Source organism: Sceloporus occidentalis, unplaced genomic scaffold (genome assembly GCF_023333645.1).
Source record: "Sceloporus occidentalis isolate IW3139 unplaced genomic scaffold, rSceOcc1.0.p SCAF_6, whole genome shotgun sequence".
Classification (NCBI taxonomy): Eukaryota; Metazoa; Chordata; class Lepidosauria; order Squamata; family Phrynosomatidae; genus Sceloporus; species Sceloporus occidentalis.
In genome coordinates, this window is record NW_028316986.1 from 20239220 (window position 1) to 20258812 (window position 19593).

At 39.8% G+C, this 19593-nt stretch overlaps 1 protein-coding gene across 1 annotated transcript; it reads left to right on the plus strand.

Annotated features, from left to right (window-relative positions):
• The first annotated feature begins 2011 nt into the window (after window positions 1-2011).
• On the plus strand, window positions 2012-17866 carry LOC149310468 (eukaryotic initiation factor 4A-III). Its single transcript, XM_089528997.1, has 12 exons — window positions 2012-2239; window positions 5162-5234; window positions 7887-7953; window positions 8741-8803; window positions 10094-10226; window positions 12381-12461; window positions 13440-13581; window positions 13864-14002; window positions 14128-14243; window positions 15154-15261; window positions 16168-16295; window positions 17406-17866. Exons 1-12 carry the CDS (start codon window positions 2074-2076, stop codon window positions 17420-17422), a joined length of 1233 nt encoding a protein of 410 aa, XP_089385123.1. The 5' UTR covers window positions 2012-2073; the 3' UTR covers window positions 17423-17866.
• Window positions 17867-19593: the final 1727 nt, after the last annotated feature.

Sequence of the window (19593 nt, forward strand, 5' to 3'; positions counted from 1 at the left end):
TGTTAATGATCATGCCCACCAGATCCAACCTCCTGCTTCACAGGTGGATCTTTGGATGGACACGCTACACCTTGACAAACCAGACTCTCTGGCTCTTGCTGAGAACTAATACAGCCGGCCCTTCTTATACATGGATTTTTTTATGCACGGATTCAAGCATCCATGGTTTGAAAATGTTCAGAAAGTGTATAAATTTCAAATATCAAACCTTGATTTTCCATTTTTTATAAGGGACACCATTTTGCTATTTCATTATATTTAATAGGACTTGAGCATCCATGGATTTTGTTTGGTGGATTTTGGATGTTGTTGCAGTTCCAAAGATAGTAAACATCTTTGGAAGCCTTTCTACCAGTGTGACCAGACATCCGATGCACAAAGGAGGACAAGGCAGTGGAAAGAATAATGCGGGACAAGAGAAAATCTAAGAACACTCATAGAAATGTAAACCCATGCTTAGTCATGCTCAAAATGGAGGACGTTTTGGAATTCCTCCTGGACAGAAGGTGGAAATGGAGGACATGTCCTGGAAAATGAGGATGCTGGGTCTCCCTCCGTTCTACATATTTTAAATTAATTTATTATTGTTGTTATTATTAACAACAACTATTATTGTTAGTATAATATAACATAAAATTATATATATATATATATATATATATATATATATATACACACACACACACACACACACAGAGTTGTCCCTCCATATTCTCTAGTGTTAGGGGAACAAGACCCCCGTGAATATGGAAAAACCGCAAATAACAAAAACACTGTTTTTACCTGAGATGACACCTCTCTAGGAATCTCTAGGTCTTCCAGTGCAACTCTGTGGTCAATGTCCAACATACACTGACCATAGAAGGGCACTGGAGTAGCTACAAATGGTCTTTCAGTGCAACGTTTAGTTAAAGTTGACCACAGAGTTGCACTGGAGGACCTAGACAGTCCTAGAGGGAACATATTAATGAAATCCGTGAATAATCAAATCCGCAAATATCAAAGCCGCAAATATGGAGGGATGACTGTACATAAAACATATAATTTATATAATATAGTAGATAATAAATGAAGGTTTCCCCTTTGGTGCGATTGTCTAGTCATGTCTGAAAATCTCTGTTGTATATTGTATATTATCATATAACAATTGTATATTGTTAATTATAATTATTTTAATATAACATACAGTTATAATTAATAATTACATAAAATTATAATTGCTGCAATATAATAATAATAACAATAACAATATACATCTCCTCATAGATCCGAAACGCACTGCAGAAATAATCCAGTTTGAGGCCACTTTATCTGCCCTGGCTCCATGCCAGGGAATTCTGGGAACTGTAGTTTTGTGAGACATTGAGCCTTCTTCTCTGTCAGGGAGAGCTCTGGGGCCACAAATAAACTACAAACCCCAGGATTCCCTAGCACTGAGCCAGGGCACTTAAAGCGGTCTCAAACTGGGTTATTTCTGCAGTGTGTTTCGGACCATAGATCAAGTAGCTTCAGATTCATATCTCTAGTTAAAGTTAGTTGTGACTTTACTACTGCATTATGTATCTCTATGGGGACGAGCGGGCGTTATGATAATAATAATAATAATAATAGATGTAATATAATAATAACAATAATAAATCCGCTTCTCCTCATGGAGCGAGGAACCAGATTCATATCTCTTTTTGTGTGCTGTATGTATCTCTATGAGTGGATGTTATAACATAATGTATAATAATAGTAATAATGACTGATGTAATATAACATATAATATATTATACAAACTACTAAGACTAATAATAATAATGATATCCGCTTCTCCTCATAGCTCTAATCAGAGCTTGTTGTGACTCTCCAAAGGCCATATCTCTATGGGGACGTTGCTAAGCGGAAGTCGGCGTCAGCGTCGTCTACTGCGCGTGCGTCGAAGGGAGGAAGGGAGGGACAGGGCGCATGCGCCGTCCGCTGGCGGCCTCGCGGCCAAGTCTCGCGGCCTTTCCGTTTCCCGTTCGCATTGCTGTGGCGCTGCTGGTCTTGTGAGGCGTTGGGCGGCGAGGGAGCCTCGGTCCGGGCGCGATGTCGGGGGCGGCGGGGGGCGCGGCGGGCTCGGCCCGAAAGCGGCTGCTGAAGGAGGAAGACATGACCAAAGTGGAGTTCGAGACCAGCGAGGAGGTGGACGTCACGCCGACCTTCGACACCATGGGCCTCCGAGAGGACCTCCTGCGCGGCATCTACGCCTACGGTGCGCCCCCAGGACACAAATAGCCCCCTTTGCGACCGCCCTAGCCCCGCTTTACTTCCTTAGGGACTGATTTCAACAGGGAGAAATGTAAGGTACTGCACTTAGGCAGGAAAAGTGGAAGGCCTGGGTTAAGGAGACTTCTACCTGTGAAAGGCATCTGGGAGTCCAAGTAGACCACAGGTTGAACATGAGTCAACAGTGTGATGCAGCAGCTAACAAGGCCAATGCGATTCTAGGCTGCATCAATAGAAGTATAGTGTCTGGATCAAGGGAAGTAATAGTGCTACTCTATTCTGCTCTGGTCAGGCCCCACCTGGAATATTGTGTCCAGTTCTGGGCACCACGATTCAAAAAGGACATTGAGGCGCGTTACAGACAGCCCAGAAGGGGTAGTCTTGTGCCGCTGCCGGTTGCAGCATCCGGGAACCGCAGCAGCCAAATGGCGCGGTTCCCAAACGCTGCAAAGAAGGATCGCGTTTTTCGCGCTCCTTCCTGCGGCCCGGAAGAGACGCCGCAAGTGCCAAAGCACGCACTTGTGGCGTCACTTCCACTGTGTGATGTGCGGACGCAGAGTGTCCGCTACGTCAAAATGGTGGTACCCATCTGTATGCGGCACCGCCATTTTGATGTCATTACGCGCGAGGGCAAGGCACGTCAGGAAGCGCCACCCCTCGTGCATAAGGATGGCGCAATGACGGCGCCTCATGGGCACGTCTGTAATGCGCCTCAGAAACTGGAGCTTGTCCAAAGAGGGCAACTAAAATGGTGAAAGGTCTGGAAATCATGCCCTACGAAGAACGACTTAAGGAGCAGGGTATGTTTAGCCTGGAGAAAAGAAGGTTAAGGTGATATGATAACCCTGTTTAAATATTTGAAAGGATGTCATATTGAGGAGGGAGCAAGCTTGTTTTTGGCTGCCCCAGAGAACAGGACCCAGAACAATGGATGCAAGCTGCAGGAAAAGAGATTCCACCTGAACATTAGGAGGAACTTCCTGACAGTGAGGGCTGTTCGGCAGTGGAACACACTCCCTTGGAGTGTAGTGGAGTCTCCTTCTTTTGATCAAAGGAAAACATATATTGATAGTGAGACATAGAAGCTTTGCAAATATACTGCGTTTGCAGTTCTAGGCTTCCCCAACACTTGGTTTGGTACTGAAAACTGAGCCACTTCTGTGCTCTAAGATAAACTCATTGGTGGTAAATTATGCAACTGAAGGTCGCAGCAGAGGAACCATTATCCTTTAGGATGGTTCTAACATCCCCTCACAGCGAGTGGTAGGACTGGGCCTCAAGCAACGAAATCTGGCCAGACTATCTGGTGGGGTCCCTCCACTTGGTTGTACCATACTAAGGCTGGGCTGAAGGAATATGGACTCTCATTAGAGAGCAAAGATGTCAAGGACATCAAAGTGCTCAGGCATGACCAGTCGTCCCTCCTTATTGCTGTGAGAATTGTACAATCTAACAGAAAAGTTTACTCCCATACTCTGTTTCCAGCCTTTGGTCTATTCCCAATTTTGAACTGTCAGGCTAAAGTGAAAGTGTTTAGCAAGGCCTGCAACATACAAAATACAGAGGGCCCTTGGTATCTGCTGTGGTATGGTTCCAGGACTCTCATGGATGCCAATATGTGTGGATGCCCAAGTCCCATTAAATACAAAGGCAAAGTAAAATGGTGTCCCTTATATAAAACATCAAAATCAAGATTTGTTTCTTTGGATTAAAAAAATACTTTCAAGCTATGGACAATTAAATCCGTGGATAAAGAATCTGTGGATACAGAGGGCCGACTATAACCCTTTCTGTGTCACTGGACACCTGTTAATGTTTGACCATGATGCTGACAAGCACTCTAATACCCATCTGCCTCATGGCAGAGGCCATACAACTTGGAAGTAGTGAAGAATGCTTCCATCCTCTCACATCCTCACATTCAATTTCTAAGCTGGGTGCAGGAGAGGAGTGTGATGCTCTGGCCCGCTTCCATTAGTCTTTGCATTTTTACCTGCATAGAATTCAATATACTCTACTGCATGCACTTCTTTGTGTCCAAAGACTGCTGGCTAGTACTTAAATACAAAGCTGAAATACAGTTCTGATTACAACAAGAAAGTTTTTATTGCTGCATTTATCCATCCTGTGGGCTTGTGTTTAGTACTGTATTGTGAAAGCTATAGTTGAATCATAGGATTTCAATGTGTGTTTGCCATAGACACGCAGTGTATTTTGCGGAATGAGTAATGGCCTAAACAAGAATGAGCTATTACTTTGTACACTGCACTGCTTTCTGTTTATAGGAAACATGTAGTATAGCAGATAGCTCTATTCTAGAAAGCCCATGGTCATAAATTGGTGGGAGGTAGTCAGGCTGAAAAAAAGAGGCAGAATTTGGAATGGGGAGGCCAGTTTTATGTGGTTGAACCTGCACTTTGTGTTTGGGAAGAGTTTCAGATAGAATCTTATTGTCTTTGGCATTTCATACTTTTTCTAGAAAAAATGACCCTGATACGCTGGCCCATGTGAAATTAATAATACTTTTTAGTCTCTTTTGGGAAAGTCTATCTGTTAAAATCAGGGAGGAGCAGAACATATTGCAATTCACACTTGGTGACACTCAGATTGGCCCAATTCATAGTTGCAGTTGTTACTCTGACCTGATATTCTGGGTTTACTTAAACATCAAACTGTGCTTTTCTGTTCTTGATTGCTTGGGACTTTGTGCTAATTGGGGTTTTGGGTCATGAATTTAGAGGCATGTAAACTTAGCAGATTATTAGTGCCTACACAAGATAAGTGCGTGAAAGGTCTCACTACTTTGATTTTTAAATAGTTGGTCTGTCAAAATATTATTTTGTTCATGTTTTAGGGGATAAACTAGTTGGAAAGGAACTCTAAAAGGTTTTTAAAATGCATTTTCTAGGTTTTGAGAAACCTTCAGCTATCCAGCAGAGAGCAATCAAACAGATCATTAAAGGAAGAGACGTAATTGCACAGTAAGTAAAGTTATAGATCAGGGGTAGGCAACCCTTTTGAGCCGGGGGCCGGGTTGCTGTCCCTCAGACAACTGGGGGGGGGGGGGGGGGCTGAAGCCAATTTTTTAAAAATTAAATAAATAAATAAGCCGGGACAAATGTAGGACAAAATTTTCAAATGGAGGGCACTTTTTAAATAAAAAATGGAGCACACGCAAAAAAAATTGCTGATTTTTTAAAAAAATGTTAAGATAAATGCATGTTTCTGAGGCTTCTATAGACAATTGCCCCACCATGTCCCTCGCACAAGACGTCAAAGGCCCCGGCGGCAATCGGCGGCAAGACCGGGCTGGGGCCGGTCCCAAGGCCTCACCAGGCCGCATCTGGCCCACGGGCCGCAGGTTGCCTACCCCTGTTATAGATGGAAGTAAAAGGGGGTTATTGCCACATTGACAACAAGAAAGTAAATGGCTCTTGATGTTGTGTAAAGGGTTAAAGTAAGTTCATCATTACACTCATAAATATATTTACTCAATATTAAATCCTGCAGAGTTCAGTGGTTCTTGCTTCTGGTAAAAATGTAGCATCAGTGAATCATTTAAAATATATTTCTTTATGTTGAGTCTTTCACTCTGTGACATGAATCACAGTCACATCTAGTTTTCTATAATTTTTTTTGTTTTCTTACATTTTAATTATTTTAGTGTATATATGTATGTGTGTGTGTATATATATATGTGTATATATATATATATATATATATAGAGAGAGAGAGAGAGGGGGGGGGATAAAGTATATATCTATACACATACATCTTAAAATAAGAAAAGAATAAGAAAACAAAAAATGAATATAGAAAACTACATGTGGCTGTGATTCATGTCACAGAGTGAAAGACTCTGTAGTAGTGGTATTAATATTAATAATCTCTGTAATGCTAACCTGTGCTTAATTTTTTCCTATACTGTTTTATCAGAAAGTATTTACAGAACAGACTTCAGCCATCACACTTTGCCAAATGTGTACTGTCAGGGGTGTTCAGGGGAAAGTCATCATACTTTCTGTTATTCCTTTTCATTCTAAATTTGTATAACCATAGATGCTTGAAATGTAGCAGATGATACAACATACTATTATTTACTAGTATGCTTTTATTTTACTGTCTAACCTGGATCATAATTTTCTGTTGAACATAGCTTTTATTTAGAGGAGGACTAATGCAGAGAACTACTCTAATGTAGTGTTTGTGGGAGCAATCCTGTATATACTGACATAGGAATATATCTCACTGAGCTCAATGGGGACATTTCTGAGTAGACGTATATAAATTGCACTATAAAAGCCTTAATGAACTCCATGTCCACATGTTATTTTTAGCCATGAATTAATTGCGTGGAATCAAATTTTCGTAACCTATCTTTAATACAGGCTAATGAAGCTATAACATACTTTCCATAATACTTGGAAGGATTTCTGAAATTGTCCTTAGGACATTTTGAAAAGTACTGTACAGTTATTCACGGAAAGAAAGCCATACTGTTTAAATAATAGCGCCACTCTATTCTGCTTTGGTCAGGCCTCACCTGGAATACTGTGTCCAGTTCTGGACCCCACAATTAAAAAAGGATGTGGAGAAACTGGAGCGTGTCCAAAGGAGAGCAACTAAAATGGTGAAGGGTCAGGAGGCCATGTCCTATGAGGAAAGACTCAGGGAGCTGGGGATATTTAGCCTGGAGAAGAGAAGGTTAAGAGGAGATATGATAGCCATGTTTAAATACTTAAAGGGATGCCATATTGAGGAGGGAGCGAGCTTGTTTTTTGCAGCTCCAGAGACTAGAACCCGGAACAATGGATGCAAGCTACAGAAAAAGAGATTCCACCTCAACATTAGGAGGAACTTCCTGACAGTAAGGGCTGTTCAACAGTGGAATAAACTCCCTCAGAGTGTAGTGGAGTCTCCTTTCTTGGAGGTCTTGGAGGAAGCAGAGGCTGGATGGCCATCTGTCGGGGATGCTTTGATTGAGACTTCCTGCATGGCAGGGGGTTGGACTGAATGGCCCTTGTGGCGTCTTCCAACTCTATGATTCTATGAGTACTAATGTAGGAAACATTTACAATAGCCACAAGAAAATATTTTGTGTGATTGGAACTTGAGGAATGATTAGCATAGTCCCCATCGTATTTAAGAAGTTTAGTCTAATTAAATGACCTTAAATTTGATACATTTGTTGTTATCTAAGTATTTAGTTTAATTACTGTTGAAATTGAGACCTAACCCGTTATAAGAAGATGCTTCATTATGCTCATTGTGTCCCTACAGTCTTTAAAATTAGATGTCTTAACTGTGCAAGATAGCTTTAATTGATCTGCAATGCTGGTGTTTCTAGATTATAGAGTTTTAGTTTTAACAATATATTATCCATTGCAGACCACTCTTAGTTTATGTGGAAACCATCCTGTAAACATTTTAAAGTTATTATAAAGCACATTAGAAGACTGATTATAAAATAAAGGTCAGTAGACCCAGTGGCTAATTGTCAAATAAGGCTTGCAACCTTGAGTGTCACTCATGGATGGTTATCTGTTAGAAAACCTTTCTGATAGTGCTAATGTTAATTTTGTTTTATGGAGGCAAGGAGAACAGAGTCATTAAAATATTGTTTCTCTTTTCAGGTCACAATCAGGAACAGGCAAAACAGCAACATTTTCCATCTCTGTGTTGCAGTGTCTGGACATCCAGGTAAATTGGAACCTAAATACATAGTAACTTTTGGATGCAAAAATAGTATTTAGAATGGAAATAGTATATTGTCTCACAGAGTTGGTGCTGATCAGGGATAGTGTTCATCCTGACTGCCACTGCCCTGGTCTTGGAGGAAAAAGAGGTAGGCACAGTTTGACCATGGCTAGGCATAGAGGCAGATGGCAAGGCCCTCTCTTCATCCAAACTACCATTGCTGTGGCCTCAAAGAGAAAGAAGAAGAGGCTGGACAAGTCCATCATGCCTAGGCCAAGAATGTTAAAATAGATAGCTGTTAAAAATAACATTCATTTTAAAAAGGTAAAACTGTATAAAACACTTTGAAATGGAACAACATCCCAAGCTGGTCCTTTACAAATATTCTGTTTTAAAAGCCTGCCTGAACAGGTAGGTCTTGGCCTGCCGGTGGAAGACCAACAAGGAGGGAGCCATTCTGGTCAGTATCTGCTGGTCTTAATCTCCTGCCCCACTGCCATTCTCTTTTTTAATGTGTTGTCTTATTTAGATTGTAAGCCTGAGGGCAGGGAACAATCAAATTAACAATTTCTAAGATGCTGTGACAGTCTTTGTGACTGAAGAGATGGATCTAAATACTCAGAATAATAAATAATTATTACTTCCTTTTATGCAAAGTGCATATACACACCTTATCTCCCCTGCCCCTGAGTAAGATAAGAATGAAAAAGCCTCTGATTTGTAATATTCATTTAAAAGGAAAAGAAGGAATGAGATTATAACATTCACTGTATCTCATTGTTTCAATCAGGTTCGTGAAACCCAGGCATTGATTTTGGCACCTACTAGAGAATTGGCAGTACAGATTCAGAAGGTGAGTTACACAAGACAATAATGTGTGAAAATGGAATATGACCGCTTGAAAGGTCCCTGTGACAATACTGCCCTTTGCCCTGTGCTGCAAACAGCTGCTCATTCATCTCAGGTGTTTGTCTGGCTGCAAGCTGTACAATTGAATTGAAGCCTTAGTGCCTCATAGATGGAAGTCCTATTTGGGCTTTTGCCAAGGCATTTGAATAGCTGCCTCAACAATATAGTGTTGAACATATAGCACAGTACCAGTGGTCTTTCCTAATTAAAATTCTTAAAGTCTGTCATTTATCTACAGTGCTGTCCTGTGATTCAAGACTGGCAAACACAGCAGGGGAAATTTCCTTCCTGCAGCCACCCAGCATGTTTCAATGTATCCAGAGAGATGTGATATCACTTTTGTTGCAATTTTTTGTTGATTTTCAGCCAATTTTTGTTTCTTTTTCTACCTCTTTGGAGAGTGGGTTGGAGGGCGGGGGAGAAAACTGTTGCCTTGTTAGGTGGTAAAAATAGAGGGGGAAGATTTGAGGGCTTGAAGGTGTTTCTGGGGATCCCACAGGCTGTATTTAGGAGTCTCAAGGGCCATCCACCCCTGTTCAAGGCCAGTGTCAGCACCTGGCATCCTTGGGAAGCTGACAGGAGCCCAGCACTTATCAGGCCCCACTGCTAAGGCCTACCCTAAGCCCTTTTTTCCCTCCCTGGAACAGCATTCTAAGTAGTATCAGGTGGCTGCATTCTCCCCTTTTAATTTCCCATATTCCCTCCCCCACTTGTTTTGAGTGATTGTTGGAAATGAAAAAAGTGGCTAGACCCAGTCATCCAGCACTGCTTGTAATGCCACCAGTGCAACCAACTAAAGTGCAGCTAGCCTCTAGACAGAAGAGGGGACCATCATAGTTGCAAAATTTAGAGTTTGACATGAGGATACATGGTGAAACAACCACGCTGATGTAACCTGGGTTTGAATTTATCAGTGCCTCATGTATACACTGCCTGGGGCCTTGGTACACCACATGGAGTTCCACTGGGATACAAATCCAATAAATAAAACCAGATTCCATTGTTTAGCAAATTGGTGTCTATTAAAAAATGATGGTCAAAGTTGCAGTGACAAGAAGAAGTCAAACACTGAGTTAGAAAGGGAAAGTGTATTCAGTGTGTGGGAATATTTATATCTTCACCCTTTCACATCTGCAGATGTAAGATCCTCTTATTAGGATTCCTAGTTTAGTTTTAGCTCAGGTTGATTAGAAATCTTAAATCCTCTTACATTCTTATGCCCTTGTTCTTACAGGGTCTTCTTGCTCTTGGTGACTACATGAATGTCCAGTGTCATGCCTGCATTGGTGGGACCAATGTTGGTGAAGACATCAGGAAGCTGGATTATGGACAGCACGTTGTAGCTGGTACACCAGGACGCGTATTTGGTGAGAAGATGGTTAATTTTGTTTGGTACCAAGAAATTCATACATTTCTTTCATGCATATAATACTTTTCAGTATTTGATTCTGCTGTCTGAACAAAACTATACCTCATTCTTTTAGACTAGGGATTGCGAGCAGGTAGATATGCAGGCCACATCTGTCCTTTCAATTTCTCTCATTCCCATTTTCAGTCCACATGACAATACTAGAACCACCTTTGTTTAGCAAAGCAGCTCTTGATTTTTCTTCCCAGCAACCTTTCCTTCTACTGCTACTTTCAGCTGTATCCTTCCACTTTTTCATGGTGTGAAGATGCCCTACAACCATCTCAGGTGTCCTCTCATTTCTGATAGGTTTTTGCTTCCCACTTAGAAAGCATGCTGTGTTTTCACATGACCTGCTGAGTAGATCTGAGGTAATGTCTCATTATATATGGAGCATGGAAGTAGCCACTATCCCAGCTTATAACCACCACCTCCCGTGAGAGAATGCGTCTCATTTATGCTGGGAGCAAGCAAAGAGTGCAGTTAGCTATCCTTGTATCATTGCTCCCTAACTTCACTTTGAGAGAAATACCAGCTGTGTCTCCCTGCTCACTGAAATTTCTGGGATATCTTTTTATTTAATTCTTTCACCTCAGGTGCTGAACTGTTCACAATTGCACAGGAGGGTTGACTCCACAAAAACTCTTTAGGGAGGTTCAGACCACCACATGCACACACTAATGAACAATTTGACCATCCCACGTAATTATCATGGATTGTTTTCTCCTTGTTTTCAAAAAGATATGTGAAGAAAAGTAGTTGCATTTAGAATTTTAAAATTTTAATACATGAAAGATAATTACAGAACTGGAATAGAAATTATTCTAAAAATAAGTGGATTAATATTGTTGGCTTTCACTTTTCACATACGAACTGCAGCTTCTCATATGTGTTGCTTTCTTAGTGTATATAATGACATTTCCCTCTCTCTGAACAGTTTCTCTCTTTAACATGCTCATAGTTTCTCTAATGTGCATGCACGCACATGCATACCTTTTTCTTCTACTTTGAGATCACTTTCTGCAGCTGACAGTTTGGCCAATAGCTTGTAATGTAACAGCGAAGCAGTACCTCCTAAATATCCCTGGACAATTAATACAAAGTCTGAAAATAGTTCACATTTTATGATGATGATGATGATGATGATGATGATGATGATGATGATGATGTAATAATTATAATAATAATAATAATAATAATAATAATAATAATAATAATAAATGATTTATTTGTATATCACCCAATCACCAGGAATCCGGGTGGGTAACAACAATATAAAATACATAAAAAATACAATAAAATTCAAAATAATCCCTTCCCAACCCCCACCTCAGTGCTAAAACAATAATATCAATAAACAATATAAAAACATTAAAATGGAGTTAACTAAAAATTGGGGAGGGGGAATTGGGAGGACAGAGAGAAAGACAGCAGTCGCATTCATATATTCTTGTTCAGGGAGGAGAAGCGAAGTTGGGAAGGCCTGCTAGAAGAGATCCATGGATATATGTCCTGGTTTGTCTGCTGTCCCTCTATCAAGTTCATATGATAAACTTCATAGAAATAATTTCTGTTGACTACATTGGCAGAAAAAGTGAGGAAAATCCTAGTGTAACACTTGTTTCTATAAAGTCATCGAGATGTGAGCTTTCTGACATGTGGAAAAGTTGTATCAAGAATGGGTAATTTACTGGCTTCTGTATGTTTTGGACTACAACTTCCATAATTCCTTATCGGTGGTTATCCTCGCTGGAGCTGATGGGAGTTGTAATCAAAAACATAAGAAGGGCATTGTGTCACCTACCCTTGCTTTTACCTACTGTCTTAAGGTACAAGTTGGAAAATGTAATGGTGAAAACTGGCTTCAAGGAAAACAGTGGACAAATAGATTAACTGCTATTGCTGTTTTTAGATTTTGGGCTGTCATTGCATTGCTTTTTGTACTTGGGAAATCTACTATGTGATCCTTGAAGCCAACTAGATCTTCAGTGGTTCAGTGCCATTTCTTATCAAACTCTCAATGCTCCTCTGAGCCATCAGCCTTTCAGACAAGAAACTGCTCAACATTTCTACTTTGGTGACTGTTTCTTGACACAAACCTGAAATCTTTCAGATATGATTCGCCGCAGAAGTCTAAGGACTCGTGCTATTAAAATGTTGGTTTTGGATGAAGCTGATGAAATGCTCAATAAAGGTAAATAATACTTACAGCCCTGAAATACAGTATAGGTGCTAGTCATGTTTTTTTTTTTTTTTTAATAAAAATGGGAGTTGGATTCTGGCAGCCAGAGGATTCCTAGTCTTGTCCAAAGTATAATGTTGTGAGCCATTGGACAGATAGCAAAAATTCTTAGGACTAGATTTGCATAAATGTGTTTGATTGAAATAAAGCATTTTCCATAATGTCCTTGTTATTTCTGATATGCCCATACTTGAAAATACCTGCTTGGTGGCTCGTTAACAGTTACTGAAGACTTAATTTTTAGGAAATCATGTATTGCCCTTCATTAAATCTGTAAGTTCTAGGAGATTTGTAAGTATGTAGTTTCTGTTGCACAACAGTGAAAATGCTTTTATACAGTGGGCCCATGGTATCTACTGGGATTTGGTTCCAAGACCTTCTGTGGATACCAAAATTCATGGATGCCAAAGTCCCATTAAATACATTGGAATAGTAAAATGGTGTTCCCAATATAAACTGGCAAAATCAAAGTTTGCTATTTGGAATTTATATAGTTTTTGAGTATTTTCAAGCCATGGATGAAACAATTCGTGAAGAAAGAATCCGTTGATACAAAGGGTCAACTGTACTTGCAAATTCATGATAGGGTAGCAAATACGTATTTGACAGGTGGGCAGTTAAAATCATTCATCACATTTAGCAACAGTATAGCTGCATGCTGGGATGTAGTTTACAACACATATGTATACACCTTGCATTCTTCAGTAGGAAGGGTGGAGAGATGAAGTTGACCACTGCGTATTTTGAAAGCAGAAAATCCTGCAGCTTTGAACATGCACAAAATCATTGCTAGGTGTTTGTGTAGATGATATAGACCAGAAGTGCATTGTTTCTCATGACCAGTGTGATCCTTCTATATCTTAAATCAGCAAAGGACACCAAAGTTCTCAACTTTTTCTTTTTGTCGTCTATATTGTTGGGCTTATTTAGGTTTCAAAGAACAGATTTACGATGTGTACAGATACCTTCCCCCAGCAACACAAGTAGTTTTGATCAGTGCTACCTTGCCACATGAGATCTTGGAGATGACCAACAAATTTATGACTGACCCCATCCGCATTCTGGTGAAACGGTAAAGTGTTGTTGTTTTTAAAGTGTCCGTTTTTATATTCCTTTCAGTATTAATAGTTCCTAATTTGTGACTATGCTGATAACATTTGAGACCTAAATTAGAACAGAGAGCATGGTTAAATCAAGTTTCTTTGTGTTCTGCATCTTCTCTTCTTGATCTTTCTTAGTCACTCTAGGAATCTTTCCAGCATAGTAAAAAATCATTGCTAGGTGTTTGTGTAGATGAAAAACAATAACAATCAGTAGCAATGTCAGCTGACAAATGTTTTCCTCTTGTCTCCAGTGATGAATTGACTCTAGAAGGGATCAAACAGTTCTTTGTGGCTGTTGAGAGAGAAGAATGGAAGTTTGATACACTGTGTGACCTGTATGACACACTCACTATCACACAGGCGGTCATCTTCTGTAATACAAAGAGGAAGGTATGTGAGCAAGTAACACTTTATGATCTAGTCTGGTTTCAAGCAGACCTTAAACACAGAACTTGGTTAACTTTCTGGACTACTCGTGTTTGTCTTAAGATAAATCTAGTTGCTTTCTGGTTCAGGTTGACTGGTTGACTGAGAAGATGAGAGAAGCCAACTTCACTGTTTCATCAATGCATGGTGACATGCCTCAGAAGGAGAGGGAGTCCATCATGAAAGAGTTCAGATCTGGGGCAAGGTAAACTAGCTTTTTTTCCTGCAATGCTGCAAATATACCTTAGCTTTCCTAAGAATGTTATCAGTTGTTTACTTCTGATTCCCTGCACACTCAGTATTTCTGGTGCTTCTTGCACTGTGTTGCAGAACTGTCTTAGCAGTTACGGGTGAGTTGTTGAGGTTGTTTGGCATACCCAGTTCTTCTCTACAAATTGTGTATGAGACAGGCTAGACTCTTGTTGATGACTTATGTGTGTAATGAAATATTCCCTTTCAGGTTCATTGAGCAAAAAGATAGCCAGTCCTTGTTTGTGTAGCACTTCTCCCATTTCTTCAGTAATGCTGCTTGAAAGGGCAGGCATGTGCTCCTTTAGCTATTTAGTGGCTGGGGCTAGGGCAGCTAGTTTGTGGCTGCTGAAGGTGCAGAAAGCATTACTCCCTCAGCTTTTTCCTATCTGCACAAGTGCATCTGGGTGCTACACAAGCTCCTTCCATTGCCACTGAATGGCTGATGGGGGTATGTTTTCCCACCGAAAAGCTGCATTCCACAAGACAGAAGTGGTAACCCAGCAAAAATGTAAGTGGACTATTAGGCTCTGGCTGTGTGATGTAGGATTTTGGTTTGAGACGTGTTTTTATAGTGGTATCAAAGATTCAGTGGCTCTTCATATGGTCCAAAGTGCACCTTGTGGTCTGATGCCAAATGATGTACACTCTGTTGTGCCATGTTAAGTTTAACATAAAGCTGCTCAGTTCTCATTGTGTTCAAATGCTTTCTGTAATAAGTAGTTACTGAACACAGGTGAAAAATAAAAGGTTTCTTTTTTTCATTCATAATAGGGGAAGCCACTCATCACATCACTTTTCATTGTGAAGGTGTTTCAAAGATATGCAGTCCAGTGACCTTTCTTTTTTTCTTTTTCTTTTTACAGCCGTGTTCTTATTTCTACAGATGTTTGGGCTAGAGGTTTGGATGTACCTCAGGTTTCCCTAATCATTAACTATGACTTGCCCAACAACAGAGAATTGTATATACACAGGTAAGGTACCTCTGCTTTTTCCTTTCTGATGTTAAAGTTGGAGAACGGAAATGTTTCTGTACACCTTTGGGAATATTTAAAGGAAATTATTCCCAGTACAAACAGTGAAAAACTTTAGAAAAATGTGTTTAAAGAGAAAATGTTACTGCTTTTCCCAGGACTTCAAAAACCTAACAGAATTTTAAAATGAAAGGTGCTTTTTAAATAAATTGTAAGGTGGGTAGTACAGCTATTCCATTGTAGTTTAGTGGAGTGGAATGCATGTTAACTCCTACTGGTCCCAGCCAACATGGTTAGGCATGAAAGGAGTTGCAGCCCAAGAGTATCTGGAATGTCCTACATTCTTTGCCCATTGTAATAGAATCATAGAATCATAGAGTTGGAAGAGACCACAAGGGCCATCCAGTCCAACCCCCTGCCATGCAGGAACTCTCAATCAAAGCATACCTGACAGATGGCCATCCAGCCTCTCCACTACACTCCAAGGGCTGTGTTCCACTGTCAAACAGCCCTTACTGTTAGGAGGTCTCTCCTAATGTTGAGGTGGAATCTCTTTTCCTGCAGCTTGCATCCATTGCTCCGGGTCCTAGTTTCTGGAGCAGCAGAAAACAAGCTTGCTCCCTCCTCAATATGACATCCCTTCAAATATTTAAATAGGGCTATCATATCACCTCTTAACCTTCTGTTCTCCAGACGAAACATCCTCAGCTCCCTAAGTCGTTCCTGATAGGGCAAGGTTTCCAGACCCTTCACCATTTCAGTCGCCCTCCTTTGGACATGCTCCACTTTCTCAACATCCTTTTTGAATTGATAATCTGTTACTTTAGTATCTTGAATATCTTCAAGATCCACGATTCCTTTGGTGCGGGCACACAGTGATTCCAAATCCCATTTTTGTCCCACTAGGATTGGTAGATCAGGTCGCTATGGCCGAAAAGGTGTTGCCATCAACTTTGTAAAGAATGATGATATTCGTATTTTGCGAGACATTGAACAGTACTATTCCACCCAAATTGATGAAATGCCCATGAACGGTGAGTATTACATCCTTTTATATTTTTGTCTCTTCTGTTCCCATAGATAGCATGGGGATTCAGAAGATGACTGCTTACACTGATCAGTCTGTTGTGTATATCCAAATTGTAGCTTTGTGACTGGAAAACAAAGGAAAGGAAGCTAGTCCTTTTTCCATCCCTTATCAGCTCTTTGTTTAATACAGGCTGAGAAGCTGGACCAGTAAATGTATTTTCTCTGTGCATGCCAGCTGGACAATAGAATTATATTCAAAGTAGGTTAGAACTTGGGGCTTCTCAAGACCCTGAGTGGGTAGAGTGAAACAATACTGTCTCCTACTTCAGTTTTCTGAGAAATGATTGTCTGTACCTTGAGGAAGTGCTACATTTGACTTGCTCCAGTTACAGCAGGGGAAATGATACAGTAATTCTCTACATCAATTCTATGATGCAGGTTTTTTTTTTCATGAATTTAACCCAAATCCTGCCATCCTAATAAGTATTGTATGGTAATCAAAGCTTCCTTGAGATTTACTACATAGAAATAGAATACAGTTAACTGACCAGCAGTATGAAACATTTGATAAAGTGACACTTCAGTTTGTGTTGCTACTCTATACAGTAGAGCTCTGAAAGGCCCTTGTAAGCTCTTGGTTGGTTCATGAGATTGTAGCAGCTCTTTCCACATGTACTCTCTGCGAGGATATAAATAGTATTTGTGCTTCCCTAGAACAGCATTTGTTGCTTCCTTACTCCCTATATTTCTTCACAACTTAGTATGATTGAAAGAAGGTGATTGCCCAAGATCATTCAGAAGTGAGGAGTGAATGAACATTGATACACATCTCTGCAGTCCCAAATCTGACACTGTCCATTAGACCAGCCTTTCTTCATTAGATATGTGGAACAGTAGCAGCCCTGAGTACTGTGAACAACCTGTCTCTTCAAGTTGTAATGCTATTTCCTTGCCTCATCCTTAATTAGGAAGCCCTTTGCTATATGGTACATGCTGTAACTGTGGAATGTTTGGCTTGACATCAAGCAGCTAACACAGTATTGTATTAAATTTATGCATAAGATGTGCTATTACTGCCATACTTACTTTCTTGTTTGATTTTTTTAAAAATCAAGTTGCTGACCTTATTTGAAGAAACAAGATAGACTGAAGAGAGACAAGATGGACTGAAGAGAAAAAGAGTGTATCCTGTTACCAGTGATGTTACACAACTGCAATCAGGGGCTGCTTTTAATTTTGCTTACTGATACTTGTGTTTAAGAATTTTATTAATGTAACTCCCAGATGGTTAGATGTATATCATGTCCTTCAGTCTAAGCCTCTATTTTTGAACATAGCATTCACTGAATGTTCCATTTGCAAAAAAACTAATTTTGGAAGCAGCTAAAAGTACTTAGCCAAGGGTGGGGTGGGGTGTTTAAAAAGACAAACACATTCTCATAGTAGAATCTTACCTATGTAGACAATTTTTTATTTTTTTTTTAATCTTTTGGACAGAAGCTGTAAATAAAGTGTTGTCAATCCAACTTGCCACTCTTTTTCCTGATTAGACAATAAAGTTTTCATATAAATGTTATATCTTTCCCTGTGTTTATTCTTTAAAGATAGTGTGAAATATTGCATGCCAAACATTTCTTGGCATTTGTATGCTAATTTTCTGTTCCTTTCTCACTCTAATTTGGCAAGTTAAAAATTTGGGATTTAAGGACATGCATATCTACTGTCATGCCTGTCATTTAGACTCAAAACAGTCAAAAAGAGTCTGAACCATCAAATAAGCACTTTTGAATTGTTACAGTGAAAATGTTGAGTTAGAATGGAACCCTAAGAAAACTAGGTTACTGGTCTATATTAAAAGATTCGATTGAAAGGAAACTGCTCTTTGGGCCTAAACACATTTAGTTACAGCAATGGAAAAGACCATGTGCCATCCCCTTCATAGTTTACAGCAGACCAGTAATAAATAGATTATTATTTAAAAGGATAAAGGTTTTCCCCATTGACAAGGTTGTCATGTCCAACCATAGGGGGTAGTGCTCATCTCTGTTATTGAAGAGCCAGCATTGTCAGATTACTTTGTGATCATATGGCCAACATGGTTGCACAGAATGCTATTTACCTTCCCACTGAAGAGATACCTATTTATCTACTTGCATTTGCATGCTTTCAAACTGCTACATTGGCAGAAACTGGGACTAGTGATGGGAGCTCACCCCATCAAGCAGCATTCAGGCCGTCATCCTACCGATGTTGCAATCAACAGTCAGCATTTTAGCCACTGCATCCCAAAGACTATGATTTGGCAAGTAACAATCTGCCACGCCAGTTTATAGGCAGCCAAAGAACTGAGGAGAATCATGCTATTCTACTTCCATAGATTTTAATTTCCATTACAGGAGACACTGTTACCAAATTGAAATGAGCATTAAGGTTTCACTTGGTAAACAGTCATTTGCATTCAGTACAAATAACTTATGAACGCAGTATTTATATGTACTTTCCCACACAAATTTCATAATGTGGTTCTTTTAAACTGATTGAAAGGTGCTCTTTCTTGCTTGTTAACTCTGTCAGACATGTTTGGCATGACTCGATTTTGAGAAGTCCATGTCAACTTTTAGTATTTACAGTATTCCTATGCCTTAATCTGTTCCTTTCCTGATATTCATGTCAATCAATCCCTGGAGACCTGGATTCATTTAAACGGTGTGTATTCCTGTACTATATCTTTTGGCTGTTCTGGGTTGCTGTCCTTTTAATTGCATAATTTTTTCTATTTGCAATGAGTTGAGAATGATTTTTGAGAGAATTGCTTTTGAAAGAAGACCTGAGTCAGTTGATCATTCTTTGTTCCACATTCTTTGCCATCTTCATGTGATTGCCTTGCCCTTTCCTTGTTCTTCCTCTTACTCGAAACATAACCAAAAAAACCCTCAGCACCATATTACTTCAAAACCTTATTGGCAAGCTTGAGCTCATTTTGAGCATTAGCTTTTATTACTTTCTTACTATTAGTAACTATTTGGCTGTATTGCTCCTCAGTCATCTATTTAGAATGTGTCCTTTCAAATCTCAGCTCATCTTAAAATCCTTTATAGATCCATCCTGGTTTTTTGAGACACCTTCCACTTTTCTTTCGTGATGAAACTGTCTGAATTTGTGCCTTCAACATCACATTGAAAGAACATATCATACAAAATATAAAAATGAAGCATACGTATTAGATTCAAGGAAAAAGAGGTACGGAAATTGAAGGAACTTCAACAATTTAAGATATGGAGATGACACCATATCGCTAACAGA